The sequence below is a fragment of the Anomaloglossus baeobatrachus genome, chromosome 7 (assembly GCF_048569485.1).
Source record: "Anomaloglossus baeobatrachus isolate aAnoBae1 chromosome 7, aAnoBae1.hap1, whole genome shotgun sequence".
NCBI classification, from domain to species: Eukaryota; Metazoa; Chordata; class Amphibia; order Anura; family Aromobatidae; genus Anomaloglossus; species Anomaloglossus baeobatrachus.
The window spans coordinates 253399849-253415838 of NC_134359.1; the positions used below are offsets into that span (position 1 = coordinate 253399849).

Sequence of the window (15990 nt, forward strand, 5' to 3'; positions counted from 1 at the left end):
GCTTTTGGACGTCCCAATTGTCTGGGTCTCCCAATGGAGCGACAAAGAAGAAGGGAATTTTGTTTACTTACCGTAAATTCCTTTTCTTCTAGCTCCTATTGGGAGACCCAGCACCCGCCCCTGTGCCCTTCGGGCTGGTTGTTCTTTTGTGTACACATGTTGTTCATGTTGAATTGTTCTTTTGGTTCATGGTTTCAGTTCTCCGAACATCCTTCGGATTGCATTTACCTTAGACCAATTTATAAGTTTCCTCCTTCCTGCTTTTGCACCAAAACTGAGGAGCCCGTGATGCACGGGAGGGTGTATAGGCAGAGGGGAGGGGTTACACTTTTTAAAGTGTAATACTTTGTGTGGCCTCCGGAGGCAGAAGCTATACACCCAATTGTCTGGGTCTCCCAATAGGAGCTAGAAGAAAAGGAATTTACGGTAAGTAAACAAAATTCCCTTCTTTTTTAGCTGTATGGACACTTTATTAAACCGAAACTAAGGTTTGTTTTCGGGGTAGGGCTTATATTTAAGCCTTGCTTTGAAAATTCCTGCTAGGGCTTATTTTTGGAAAAACACAGTTGTAATACAAATCCATCTTACTCCTCAAAATGCCTCCTACCACTTAGATCGTCTGTCAGAATTGGTAGTGATTACATCCTGTCCCTCATACACCAGACCTTTCAGAAAATGTATGATTTCCCAGTCCAGATAGAGGGGTGAGTAGTAGTATTCTATTCTATATAAATCCCTTCCATCATGTCACACTTTTTTTTAATTATATTTTTTCAAACCTTCTAGCGCCACACTAGTACACCCACAACAGATCCCTTGTAAAGATGCCAAAAAGGAGAAGTGATGAGTGATTCAGTCCGCAGGACCCTGGCACAACGGAGAGGTCAGAATTTGAAGACCACCGGAAGGGAGGGCCTCCAAATCAATTCTCTCATATCTAGTTACAGATAATGTAGGGACCTGCTAAGTGCTGGATTTTTCTAACGTGCCAATCCAATGGACAGAATGGTACTTATATGAATATTTCATTATGCCTCTGTGTAGATGAACAAACCCTCTAAAGAAATAGTCTGTTGGATCAAGAAACAGAACTAAAAAGACACTTTTGCAGATTTTATTCTATTCATGGCGTATCAATATAAACAAATCGCTCAGCAGCTTCCGTGACACTGGAAAGGTGGATACTGAAGATAAGTGCCTGCTCAGGTGTCCACCTCCGTGGTACTATCCCACTAGGATCTGCACTCATTGATAGGTCACTTTAATAATTTAAGTACTGTATTAAAGGAGGGGAGATTCTCACAAGATTTCATCCATTTCAGCACGTTGGCTGGCGCAGAGGTGGTACTCTCAGATTGCTGAATGGCACACCAACTCACTATATCAGCCACGGTCAGTTCATTTCCTACCAGCCACGGTGTCTTGCCCAGGGCAGAGTTCATTGCCCTCAGGACGGCGGCTTTTTCCTTACCGCTTCCTTCTCTCATCTGGAAAATGGCAGTATCCACCCAGCTGTCAATTAGCGTGGCATTAACCGCACTAAATGTGTCTCCCAGCAAGGAGAACAGAAACCTGGCGATATTGCCCTCCCCTTCAATGGGACACATATTTTGGATGCTGAACTTCATCTGTGGTTTTGGCACTGAAATGAGGAAAGAAAAAATCATTGGCGTTACCGCAAACAAAAAACATGTCCAGTTTGCAATAGATGTGGCACTTCTTAAAGATTGTCCACTTCTTGGACAACCTTTTCTGAAACCGAATGGTTCTCCTTTTTAAAATAAAACGTACTCCCCTCCGGTGATGATCAGGTGGTGTCGGCACTCGCTCTTCCAGCGATCACGTACCAGTGTGACATCACACGATCTCTGTGGATAATTAGTGGCCACTTTGGACAAATCTCTTACATCCGGAGAAAGTGAGTACAGTCGCCCACTCTTCCTCCAAATGTATGTGATACTTCTGAAATGAGGAGAATGAAGCAGCCGCTGATTGTCTACACTGGTATGTGATCACCGGTTGCTTCATTCTCCTCACCTTCAGAAGTATAACATTCGGAGAAAGAGAGCGGCAGTAATCTCTTCCTCCGGATGTAAGAGATTTGTCTGAAGGGCACAAGAGTGAAGCGGCCATTGATTGTCCACAGAGATCACGTGATGTCCTATTGGTACATGATAGCTGGGATAGCGAGTGCCGATACAACTGGAACAGTGCCGGCGATTAATCTGTTTATATTTGAGAAGGGAGTTGTCAGAGTAGTGGACAATCCTTTCTTCAGCGCTCTATTGGGAGACCCAGACGATTGGGGTATAGCTACTGCCTCCGGAGGCCACACAAAGCACTACACTAAAAAGTGCAAGGCCCCTCCCCTTCTGGCTATACCCCCCCCGTGGTATCACGGGTTCTCCAGTTTTCAAGCTTTGTGCGAAGGAGGTCAGACATCCATGCATAGCTCCACAGATTTTAGTCAGCAGTAGCTGCTGACTATTTCGGATGGAAGAAAAGAGGGCCCATATAGGGCCCCCAGCATGCTCCCTTCTCACCCGTTGATGGTGTTGTAAGGTTGAGGTACCTATTGCTGGTACGGAGGCTGGAGCCCACATGCTGCTTTCCTTCCACATCCCCCTGGGGGGCTCTGAGGAAGTGGGATCCTGCCGGCCTCAAAGCTCTGACGCCGGGCTCCATCCACAGACCCATTTGAACCTGCTGGATACGGAGCTGGAGTACCGTTCAGGGACATGGCCCTGCACCATTACAGGTACTCTGTGTCCCCGTACACACAGGCACAGCACACTCCAGACTTGCTGGGTGTGCTAGTGCGCCGGGGACAGTAAAGGGTTACAGTCACTGCAGCTTTGCTGAGTGACTTTGTGTATTGGGAACTACCGCGCCGGACGCTCCGGGAGCGGCGGCGCGGCTGGGACTTGTAGTTCGCCGGGGACTGGGCGCCGACCGCGCTTTTACGGCGGCGGCGCTTATAAATCCAGTCCCCGGCTTCTGCGGCCTAGTGCCGCTTCGTTCCCGCCCCCTCCCTGTCACTCAGGGAAGGGGACAGACGCTGAGCAATCAGCAGCGCCGAGGGCTGGAGCCTTATTTACATGCTCCAGCCCTCTCACTGCACACTGTCGGACGCCGGATTCCCGCTCTGACTTGGGGCACGCCCACGGCCCGCCCCTCCTCACACGAGCTGGGGAAGACGCCGGCAGCCATTACTGCAGTCCGAGCTCGGACTTTCGGCAACCAGGCAGGACGGTGGCGACCATACACCCGCTTATAGGCGGGCGGTAAGCGGCACACATAGTGCTGACCCCAATATATACTGCAGTGTGTACATGTGTATTTTAACTGCATAGGTCGCTATATGCCCGCTTGGAGAGCGACACATCAGCAGCAGGAAAGCAGGTGTGCTAAGGCACAGGCTTTCTAGGCTGCTTGTATTGCACTTTACTGAAGTGTTCATTTCTGTTTATGCTTGTATGCTATACACTGCACTGTACAGTCGCTAGTCTTAGCTATATTCTCCTGGAATGGCTAGACTACAGCAGCAGAAAACCAAGGGTGCTGGGGCACAGGTTTTTTTCTATGCTGCTTGTATTGCATGGGCTGCAGTGTGCATTTGTACTTGTGCTTGTATGCTATACATTGCACTGTATGGTCACTCTTCTGGGCTATATTCCCCTAGATGACTAGTCTACAGCAGCAGAAGAGCAGAGGTGCCAGGGCACAGGCTTCTATGCTGCTTGTATTGCTTGTGCTGCAGTGTTCATTTGTACTTTATGCTTGTATGCTATACATTGCACTGTACGGTCACCAATCTTGGCTATATACTTCTAGATGGCTAGTCGGCAGCGGCAAAAAAGCAACACAGATTTTCAGTGCTGTTTTTACTACATGGGATGCTGTTCATGACACCGTCCCATTGTGTGCATGCTCCCCTGTAGCACTTCGTCTGCCGGGGTCTCTAGCACTTCGTCTGCCGGGGTCTCTACTAGTCGTGGCCAAAGAAACCACCTGTCATCCCTGTCCAAGGACAGGGACGGAGTTGCAGTTTCGACAGATATATTGTCATAAGATAGAGACTTGCAGTCCAGACAGGCCATGGGCAATCTTCCTGACCAACCTCATTTGGAACGGGGGGGTCCCAGGAGGACTCTCTGTATGATAAGGCAGCTCTCCAGGACTTTGATCCTGACATCGCTATCAATCCGGATACACCGGATGGTAACGCCATACGGAATGATCCTATAGCGTCCATCAATGGAAGGTTGGATCTTTCTCCCTCAGCTCCCCCAGTGGAGGAGTCAGCTTCACAGCAGGAGAAGTCCCTTTTCAGTATCTCAAACGGATATTGAGTATTTTTCTGGCCACGCTGACTTCAGAGAAGCAGTCCAGAAACACCACGCTTACCAGATAAGCGTCTTCTCCAAACGTTTTTAAGATACACGTTATCCCTTTTCCCCTGACGTGGTCAAGCGCTGGACCCAGGGTCCAAAGGTGGATTCTCCAATCTCCAGGCTTGCGTCTAGAGCCATAGTTCCACTGGAGATGGGGCTTCACTTAAAGATGCCATTCACAGACAGATGGACTCTGGTTGAAATCTGTCTAGGAGGCTATCGGCGTGTCGGTTGCTCCGGCATTCACAGCCGTATAGGCAACCTAACCTTTTCAGCTGTTCTTGCGCAGCTGGCCTTGAGCACATGTACATCTGTACCGCAGAGGCGTCCGTAACTCCGCAATGTCTGCACTGCGACTTACCCTATTAATGCTGTCCTAAAAGTACAGTCGAGGTTTCGGTCCTTCCCAAGCTCGGGCAGGTCCCAATTGTCCTCGTGCAAAAGGGCTACAAAACCTCAGACGGGCTCAGATTCCGGCCGGGCTCAATCACGCCCAAGGAAGGCAGCCGGAGGAACCGCTACCAAGGCGGTCTCCTCATGACTCTCAGCTCTCTCTCTCTCTCCGCATCCGCGGTTGATGGCAGACTCCCCCGCCTTTGGCGACATTTAGCTGCCACAGGTCACAGACCGGTGGGTGACGGACATTGTGCTCACGTGCACAGGACAGTGTTCTGTTCTCGTCCTCCGACTCCATTCTTCAGAACGGCCCCACCTCCCCACCGAGCAGATGCCCTGCTGCAGGCGGTGGACGCTCTAAGAGCAGAAGGAGTGGTGATCCCTGTCCCCCCTCAGGAACGAGGGCGAGGGTTTGTACTCCAATCTCTTTGTGGCTCCAAAAAAGGACGGCTCCTTCCGTCCTGTTCTGGACCTAAAGCTGCTCAATAAGCATGCGAACGCCAGGCGGTTCCGGATGGAATCCCTCCGATCCGTCATTACCTCAATGTCTCGAGGAGACTTCCTTGCCTCAACAGACATCAAAGATGCTTATCTCCACGTGCCAATTGCTACGGAGCACCAACGTTTTCTACGTTTTGTGATAGGAGACGACCATCTTCAGTTCGTAGCTCTGCCATTCGGTCTGGCGACAGCCCCACGGGTGTTCACCAAGGTCATGGCAGCAGTGGTAGCAGTCTTGCACTCTCAGGGACACCCGGTGATCCCTTACTTGGACGATCTACTCGTCAAAGCACCCTCCCTCGAGGCATGACAACGCAGCCTGAATGTTACGCTGGAGACTCTCCAGACTTTCGGGTGGATCATCAATTTGGCAAGGTCAAATCGGTCACCGACTCAATCACTAACGTATCTCGGCATGGAGTTCACACTCTATCAGCGATAGTGAAGCTTCCGCTGAACAAGCAGCGTTCACTGCAATCAGAGGTGCAGTCTCTCCTTCAAGGCCAGTCGCACCCCTTAAGGCGCCTCATGCACTTCCTAGGGAAGATGGTGGCAGCCATGGAGGCAGTTCCCTTTGCGCAGTTTCATCTGCGCCAACTGCAAGGGGACATTCTCCGCCAATGGGACGGGCAGTCAACCTCCCTGGACAGGAAAGTCTCCCTTTCCCAGACGGCCAAGGACTCTCTGCAATGGTGGCTTATTCCCACCTCATTGTCACAGTGAAGATCCTTCCTACCCCCATCCTGGGCAGTGGTCACGACAGATACGAGTCTGTCAGGGTGGGGAGCAGTTTGTCTCCGCCACAGGGCTCAGGGGACGTGGACTCAGCAGGAGTCCACCCTTCAGATCAATGTTCTGGAAATCGGGGCAGGGTATCTTACCCTACTAGCTTTCCAGCAGTGGCTAGAAAGAGAGCAGATCCGAATCCAGTCGGACAACTCCACAGCGGTGGCATACATCAACCACCAAGGAGGGACGCGCAGTCGGCAAGCCTTCCAGGAAGTCTGGCGAATCCTCATGTGGGTGGAGGACACAGCATCCACCATATCCGCAGTTCACATCCCGGGCGTAGAATACTGGGAAGCAGACTTCCTCAGTCGCCAGGGTATGGACGCAGGGGAATGGTCCCTTCACCCGGACGTGTTTCAGGAAATCTGTCGCCGCTGGGGGGTGCCGGACGTCGACCTAATGGCGTCTCGGCACAACAACAAGGTCCCGGCATTTATGGCACGATCGCGCGATCACAGAGCTCTGGCGGCAGACGCCTTAGTGCAAGATTGGTCGCAGTTCCGGCTCACATATGTGTTTCCACCTCTGGCACTCTTGCCCAGAGTACTGCGCAAAAAATCAGATCCGATTGCAGCCGCGTCATACTCGTCGCTCCAGACTGGCCGAGGAGATCGTGGTACCCGGATCTGTGGCATCTCACGGTCGGCCGACCGTGGTCACTACCAGGCTGGCCAGACTTACTGTCCCAAGGGCCGTTTTTCCATCGGAATTCTGCGGCCCTGAACCTGACTGTGTGGCCATTGAGTCCTGGATCCTAGCGTCTTCAGGATTATCCCAAGGGGTCGCTCGGCTTCCTTAAGGGGTCGTTGCCACCATGAAACAGGCTAGGAAGTCCACCTCTGCTAAGATCTACCACAGAACGTGGAAGATTTTCTTAACCTGGTGCTCGGCTCAGGGAGTGTCTCCCTGGCCATTTGCATTGCCTACTTTTCTTTCCTTCCTGCAATCGGGGTTAGAAAAGGGCTTGTCGCTCGGCTTCCTTAAGGAGGAAGTCTCGGCACTATCCGTGTTTTTTCAGAAGCGTCTAGCACGTCTTTCTAAGGTGCGCACGTTCCTACAGGGGGTCTGTCATATCGTACCCCCGTACAAGCGGCCGTTAGATCCATGGGATCTCAACAGGGTATTAGTTGCTCTCCAGAAGCCGCCTTTCGAGCCTCTGAAGGAAGTTTCCTTTCTTGCCTGTCACAGAAGGTGGCGTTTCTCGTTGCGATCACATCGCTTCGGCGAGTGTCTGAGCTGGCAGCTCTGTCATCCAAGGCTCCCTTCCTGGTGTTCCACCAGGACAAGGTAGTGCTGCGCCCCATTCCGGAGTTTCTCCCTAAGGTCGTATCCTCATTTCATCTTAATCAGGATATATCCTTGCCTTCCTTTTGTCCTCATCCGGTTCACCGGTATGAAAAGGACTTACGTTTGTTAGATCTGGTGAGAGCACTCAGACTCTACATTTCCCGCACGGCGCCCATGCGCCGTTCCGATGCATTTTTTGTCCTTGTCGCTGGTCCGCGCAAGGGGTTGCAGGCTTCTAAAGCCACCCTGGCTCGATGGATCAAAGAACCAATTCTAGAGGCCTACCGTTCTGCGGGGCTTCCGGTTCCTTCAGGGCTAAAAGCCCACTCAACCAGAGCCGTGGGTGCGTCCTGGGCATTACGACACCAGGCTTCGGCTCAACAAGTGTACCAGGCAGCTACCTGGTCCAGTCTGCACACTTTCACCAAGCATTATCAGGTGCATACCTATGCTTCGGCAGATGCCAGCTTAGGTAGAAGAGTCCTGCAGGCGGCAGTGACACCCCCGTAGGGGAGGGCTGTTTTGCAGCCCTAACATGAGGTATTTCTTTACCCACCCAGGGACAGCTTTTGGACGTCCCAATCGTCTGGGTCTCCCAATAGAGCGCTGAAGAAGAAGGGAATTTTGTTACTTACCGTAAATTCCTTTTCTTCTAGCTCTTATTGGGAGACCCAGCACCCGCCCTGTTGTCCTTCGGGATGTTTTTGTTGTTTGCGGGTACACATGTTGTTCATGTTGAACGGTTTTTCAGTTCTCCGATGTTACTCGGAGTTAATTTGTTTAAACCAGTTATTGGCTTTCCTCCTTCTTGCTTTGGCACTAAAACTGGAGAACCCGTGATACCACGGGGGGGGTATAGCCAGAAGGGGAGGGGCCTTGCACTTTTTAGTGTAGTGCTTTGTGTGGCCTCCGGAGGCAGTAGCTATACCCCAATCGTCTGGGTCTCCCAATAAGAGCTAGAAGAAAAGGAATTTACGGTAAGTAACAAAATTCCCTTCTTTAAGGCCTAGATGGGCGCTTAGCTCACATTTTGGCAGGAAAACCCTCACCAGGATGTCTGGCTCTCCTGACATACCCAAAATGTAACTTCCCATACAAGAGATCTTGAGGACTGGTAGTATCTACACAGCATTGCTTTTGCTATCCACAATTGTTCTTAGAGACAGTAATGCATCAAAGGGGTTATCCACTACTGGACATTCCCCCTTAAATGCTAAAGTGCCCCAAAGAGCAAACCCATATTCTCACCTCTTGAACCAGGACCATACCAGTGATGTCAGCCCTGTCTCCTGTTGGTCACATGACATTATGTGATTTGAGCGCTGCAGCTAATCGCCGGCAGCCTTCACACATCCATCAGATGGAACTATGAAGGGTGACGTGCGACTGCCGGAGAGACAGCACCATCATAGCTGGTATGGAACTGGGCCAAAAGGCATGTATATGTTGGTCTGTGTTTTTGGCATATGCCAAAATGTTATTGGGAGCAGTGCCGAAAGCTGCATGCTATATTACATACGGTGTCTGCTTCCCTGTATAATACGCAGGTCAGCAGGGCTATGCACTGCATGATAAAGCCCAGTTCCCTATACCTACCATCTTTCCAAATCAGGGTGAAGCCAAGCTGATAGTCCTGCCGGGACTTCTTTTTGACCTCATCCCCGAAGCACTTCAGCAGAGGCTCTGAGATGTTTGTAACAGACGAGTGAGTGTGCACGGCCGACAGCACGTGGTATCGCTCGCACAGCAGACCGTGCAGGATCAGCAAGGAAAGTGGAGGCACAGAGGGGTTTGCATTGATGACGATATCTCTCAGCGCACCATAGTCCTGAAAGTAAGAAACAGACCCAATGTTACGACAAGAAAAGGCTTCCAATGTGGACTACACAAAGTTTGGTAACCCCATATGCACTCAAGGTTTTTTTTGTTCGGTGCCAAACAGTGTATTAAAGGGAACCTGTCATTCGATTCATGCTGCCCAAACCACAGACAGCATGAATCAGAGCCAGGCTGCACAATTAGGAGGATATAATTTATAGATCTGGGGAATAATAGGAAGAGACAAGACTAGTCCAGCACCGCACCACTAGACGATTGCCAGGTCTCTCCCTATGTACACACACCTATCTCCATCATGAACCTGAACACACAGCAATATAAGGAATTAGGACCCCACATATTCTACATTAGATGGGTGGGATCAAGCAGTGTATCCAACCAGCTTGAGATGTAATAGTAAACACTACAGTACTAATGTCCGCCGGATCTGGAGAACATACAATGGATACACCTTGTGGAATCAAGAGCTCAAAGTGAGGAGGGACCCTCCTTGAATGTCTCTGGGGGCCACAAGACCTCCTACATGACAAGTTCTCTGGATATTTCCAGCATGTCTACCATACCTTCCCAAGTATTGAGTCCAGGTCGGCCTTGCAGGAGGATGAACTCGCACTCTCATCTGCCTGAATGATGTCGGTCACATCGAGGTCAGCATCTGGGGTCTGGATCATTTTTGAGAGGCCGTCAACAGCAGCTTTCAGTTCATACAGCCGCTTAAGGATGTCTTCTTGTCTGGACTCCAGGGCCTGAATAGCTGGCTCAGCGCCATCCTGAAAAATAACCCAAATCACCTTTAAAGGAGTTTCACAACAACGTTCCGCTGTGGGGCTTCACCTAGAGCAGGGGTCTCCAACCTGTAGCTTGGGAGCCACATATGGCTCACAGGCCTGTGATGTGTGACTCACGGGCTGTCTTCATGCTTCGTGCATAAGCAGCAGGTCCAGCAAACGGCTATCAAGACCCGGTTTCCATATGGTAACTTTTGTAAGTAGCCCCACATAGAAGAGCAGATCTGAATGGGGGTAAGGTAGGAACCCCGAGATCTTGGTATACTGCCTTAGTGTGATTTCTCTGGAGAAGTTTTGGCCGTCAGTGTACTGGTAATGGGGTCTCTGGGTGTCACTACTTTGAGGAGGCAGCAGCTGGATGTAGCTTGCGACCCTGCCTCAGAGCGGAATGTGGTGCTCGTGGTCAAAAAGGTTGGGGACCTCTGATCTAGAGGTAATCCAGTATGTTACGTGCACGACACAGAGTTGTATGCAGGAGCTTAAAGGGAACCTGTCATCAGAAATTTAGCTTGAAACCTAAAAGTTTCCCCCTCTGCAGCTCCTGGGCTGCATTCTAGCGGGTTCCTGTACTTTTTGTGGCCCCTTTTAAACCAAATTAAATACTTTATAAACTTGTACCTTTTGCTATGTAAATTTTGTAAATCGTCCATGGGGGCGGGCTCTGTGCTGACCGTTGCTGTCCCTCCTGCACATTGACGCCGTCCCCCCACGCTCCATTTCATCCATCAGGACGCCGCCCACGGCGCCCGAGGTGCCGCCCACGCCAGGATCGCTGGTGACGTGTGTCACAAGCACGAGATTATGGGCGGCGCTGTGATTGCATCACAAGTGCCCGCCCATAATCTCGTGGACGCGCTTTCCCCCACTGCCTCCAGCGTTCTGCGCAAGCGCTCGCCGGCCAAATGACCTGACGTCACCTCCTTCCCATCTTACCCTGCAGCAGGGCAAGATGGGAAAGAGGTGACGTCAGGTCATCTGGCCAGCAAGCGCTTGCGCAGAACGCTGGAGGAAGAGGGGAAAGTGCGGTCACGAGGTTATAGGCGGCACTTGCTGATGACACTCACAGCGCCGCCCATAACCTCGTGCCTGCGCAAAACGTCACCAGCACAGTCCTGCTACAGTCGCACAGCGCATGCGCGGGACCAGGGGCGGCGTCCTGAGATATGAAATTCAGGGTTGGGCGGGGGCGGCGTAAATCTGCTGGAGGAACAGCAACGGTCAGCAGAGAGCCCGCCCCATGGACGATTTACAAAATGTACATAGCAAAAGGTACAAGTTTATAAAGTATTTAATTTGGTTTAAAAGGGGCCACAAAAAGTACAGGAACCTGCTAGAATGCAGCCCAGGAGCTGCAGAGGGACACTTTTAGGTTTCAAGCTAAATTTCTGATGACAGGTACTACATCCTATGGAGTCACAGGGAGTCAGTGTACCACTGTATATTGCTCCTTCAGGTGCGCGGTGTCATTATTCCCCAAGAGACTACATAATGCGGCATGTGATTGACTGTCCACCATCAGATCTATGTAGAATCTGAAGAAAACCACTTAAAGGGCTAAAACCACGTGGACACTGAGTATTTGGTGAGTTTTTTACCTCAGTATTTGTAGCCAAAACCAGGAGTGGGTCAAAAATACAGAAGTGGTGACATGTTTCCATTATACTTTTCCTCTGATTATCCTACTCCTGGTTTTCTCTTACAAATACTGAGGTAAAAACTCACCAAATACTTAACGTGTGCATGTGGCCTAAGGGAGGTACGCTGCAGAACCAACTATAAGGCCACGTGCACATGTTGAGTATTTGGTGAGCTTTCTGCCTCAGTATTTGTAGCCAAAACCAGGAGTGGGAACAATCAGTCTAAGAAACTCAAGCACCACTTCTGCATTTTTTTTTCCCCCCATTTCTGGCTTTGGCTTACAAATATTGAGGTAAAAAAACTGACCAAATGCTCAGCGTGTGAATGTGGCCTAGGAGGGAAAACAATGTAGCCCTATATCTGCATGGAGTTATTCTCATTTTCACATGGAACCATGAGAAGATATGAAATGAAACTGAAAGGGAAACTATAAAACACTTTTTGACAGTGAAGCTATGTGCGCACGTTGCGTACTAGCCCTGCAGAAATTTCTGCAGCGATCTGAAGAGCACACGTGCGCTTCAAATCGCTGCAGAAAATGTCAGTAGAGGAAAAAAAAAAAAAAAAAGCCGATTCCATGCGCTCTGCCTGCAGCTCCTGCCATAGACAGAGCAGGAGCTGCCGGCAAAGCGCACGGAAGAAGTGACATGTCACTTCTTAGAACGCAGCGCTTCGGGCAGCAGCCGAAGCGCTGCGCTCTAAGACGCCACGTGCGCACGGCCCCTGCACAATCTCCATAGACTGTGCAGGGGACGCAGGACGCATGCAGTTACGCTGCGCTACAAAGCGCAGCGTAACTGCATGTATTTACGCAACGTGCGCACATAGCCTGAGGGTGATCAATGAGTGGAACAGGCTGCCACGAGAGGTGGTGGGTTCTCCTTCAAAGAAGTCTTCAAACAGTCTGAGATGATTGCGTGAATCCTGCATTAGCACGACCCAGGAGATCCCTTCCAACTCTTCCATTTTATGATTCTAGACCATGTTCACACCTGTATCAGAGGCTCCATTCCGAATCTCAGTTGTGGATTGTGACACTTGACTAAAAAGAGCAAAGCAAAGGTGGCCCCATTGTAAATCTATGAGATGCATGTTGGTATCGGCCTTGCCCTGAACGCATACGCATAGCTATCCATAGATTTCTCCTAAAAAGCAGGTGAAATCTGTGGCAGCCTGCAACAATCTTCACTCAATGCACATTCCTAACCCACTAAACCAGAGTATGGCCGAGAAACGCCGGTATGCAGACAGGCAGCCATTATTCGTACACACACTTTGTGCGCAGGAGCGCTGCGTACACAGCTCAGGAAGTGGTAACAGAGCATCCTCCTCCTGCCCAGAGAGGTCTCGTGATGGCTGGGAAGACATTGCACAAACACTTCAGCTCCACAGTGAGTCACAAGATCAGCCCCAGGTACAGAGAAGATCAATAAAAATAAAATAGCTATTTTAATTAATATATCTATATATCTAATACATAAAGCTGAGTGTATGTGTGTCCGCTAAAGGAATCCGCACTGTCGCATTTACAATCACGAAATGTTGCACACGCCCCATGTCACTCAGGGAACGTCATAGACTATGTTTTGACGGGAAAATTTAACCCCGCGCTTTACAGTTACTCTCCAAAAAACATGCTTCCATTAAACTGAAGCTACAGGCTATTAATGGCAACTGTCAGTGGTTGGTATAGGAACAAAAAACTGTTAGTATAAGAAGCTTATGTGTGAGGTAATAAGATGTTGGTGGAGAGACGGCAAAGAGACAGACACAGAGATAGAGACAGACAAATGGAGACAGATAGAAACAGACAGATACACAGACAGAGTGTGTATTGTAATATATATATATATATATATATATATATATATATATATATATATATATATATATATATATATATATATATATATATATATATTTTTAGTTCATAAGAGACAGATTAGGAACAATGGAGGGCAGAGGGTCATTTCTGAAGCCCACCACCTCATGATGCAATCAGGCTGATCAGTTATCATTAGTAATAAGCTCAATAGGATGCTCGAAACAAGCAGTCGGATCCCCGGACGGGCTGAACTCTAGTATTGAGTACAATGTAAGTCACTGGGAAACTGCAGAATTTTACCGGACGTCTTCCAGAATAACGGTCGAGTTCCCTGCTGACTTCCATTATACTCAGTACTAGAGTCCAACCTGTCCAACTGCTTGTTTCAAGCACTTGAGCATCTTGGTTCTTGCTCATCACTAGTTATCATGGCAGCTGGGAGCCTCCAGAAGGAGTTTTCATGATATCACTCACATGAAAACCCAACCTGTGGCTGGACTTCATAAAAGGCTGGTAATTATATAGTACACTGCAATACTACAGTATCAAATGATCGCAGGTTTACACCTCTCTAAAAGGAACTATGAAAAAAAACACAAATAATATATATATATATATATATATATATATATATATATATATATATATATATATATATATATATACATATATATATATATATATATATATATATATACATATATATATATATATATATACATATACATATATATATATATACATATACATATACATATATATATATATATACATATATACACACACACACACACACACACATATATACACACAAAATAATTTCCTTTTTCCATAAATCAAATGATAAAATTTAAATTAAAAAAAAGAAAATATTTGGTAACATCCAAACTAATAAAATAGGAAAATATTTAGAGGGACAGTCATCAGGCCAAAAGTGGCCAGTTTTAGCTCTTATTTTATTCCCGCTACTTCACCGAGTATTCATTTTTTTAATTTTAGAAATCCATCATATGGTTCCAGAGATATGGACCTTTTTATATAATGCTGATTTTTATGGCTTTGTGGTTGTAGCTCGCAGGGTACTAACACAAAGCTGCTGAAAGACATGCCCCCGAGGATCGGAGAGCACCACCCCCGAGAATCCTGTGAGCACCTCCCCTGAGGAAAGGCCAGAAAAATTAGCACTAAACAAAAAGGCCCATCTCTCTCAAACCATATGGAGGATTCATAAAGAGAAGAAAAAGCAGAAAACGTAGGGAGGAGGGGGGCAGAATGAGTGCAAAAACTGACTCTGTAGATTTGGAGACAAATACCCATCATCAGCAGCTGCTCTTTTTACTTATTGAGGGGACAGCAGATTGTTAACAGATGAATTTTTTTTTTTAAATAAAAATCACCAAAGTTTGTCCCTTTTGGGTGACAGTGGGGGCTCTAGACTCATAGCTGTAAAGGGGAAAAAAGAAAAAAAAATTAAAAGCCGTCCTTTTGCTCATCATAGGAGAGAGTTGAGACTGAGGCAGTCAAGTGACAATAATGGTGCCTGGTGACCTATAATGGGGTCCTCTGGCTCCGCCGCAGTGTCCATTGCGGTGACATGCTACCCCGTGCCCACCAGATGTAGGATTCTGCACTGGACCCCATTATCAGTGCAGGGGCCACTGGGGCCCATCACTGTGACACGCTGCCCCATATGTAGGATTCTGTGCGGACCCCATTATCAGTACAGGGGCGGCTACTGCACATCACTGTGACATGCTGCACCGTGCTCCCCAGATGTAGGATTCTGTGCGGACCCCATTATCAGTGCAGGGGCTGCCGGTGCCCATCACTGACACATGCTGCACCGTGCTCCCCAGATTTAGGATTCTGTGCCGGACCCCATTATCAGTGCAGGGGCTGCCGGTGCCCATCACTGACACATGCTGCACCGTGCGCCCCAGATGTAGGATTCTGTACTGGACCCCATTATCAGTGCAGGGGCCGCTGGTGCCCATCACATGTCAGATTCAGCAGTTTCACATTTTCTGACCCATTTTGCATTAATTTTGGATCTAGTGTTTAAATTTTTTTTTGGGGGGGGGGGGTTGTTAAAATCTTCAGACACAATCCAAAGACTGACACAGAGGCCCCTCGGTACCCGGTTTCGCCATTACCTGGTGCCCGCAGGGGCTCTGGTGCAGGTTGGGCAGTCTGTACATGCAGGTGGGCAGCTCCACCCTGATGTCCGCGCTGTTGTACGGCTGCACCTTATACATGGACATCACTGCAGCCCCGGCTCCACGCTCTCACTGCCCGGCCCGTACAACTCCTGACGTCACTACTTTCCCGGCAGGCCTGGCTAGGCGCAGCTTACTCACTCAAGATCCGCACGGCGCCCATTTTAACTAAGGGCAAAGCTCCACACAGAATCTACCTAAGGCTTCCCTCATCCAAGATGGCCGATTTACATCCCTGAGTAACAGGGTCGTCATTCATTTTCTCAGCCAATAGAATGTGAGTAAAGATGAATGCGACATTGTGATTGGTTGGAGCG

The 15990-nt window shown here is 48.9% G+C and overlaps 1 protein-coding gene across 1 annotated transcript; it reads right to left on the reverse strand.

Annotated features, from left to right (window-relative positions):
• Positions 1 to 1100: 1100 nt before the first annotated feature.
• Positions 1101 to 15849, reverse strand: AIMP2 (aminoacyl tRNA synthetase complex interacting multifunctional protein 2). The gene is made up of 4 exons (XM_075319178.1): positions 15611 to 15849; positions 9770 to 9976; positions 8964 to 9195; positions 1101 to 1642 (listed from the first exon to the last, which is right to left on the reverse strand). The coding sequence occupies exons 1-4, from the start codon at positions 15716 to 15718 to the stop codon at positions 1257 to 1259; spliced, it is 933 nt and encodes a 310-aa protein (XP_075175293.1). The 5' UTR covers positions 15719 to 15849; the 3' UTR covers positions 1101 to 1256.
• Between the last annotated feature and the right edge of the window lie 141 nt (positions 15850 to 15990).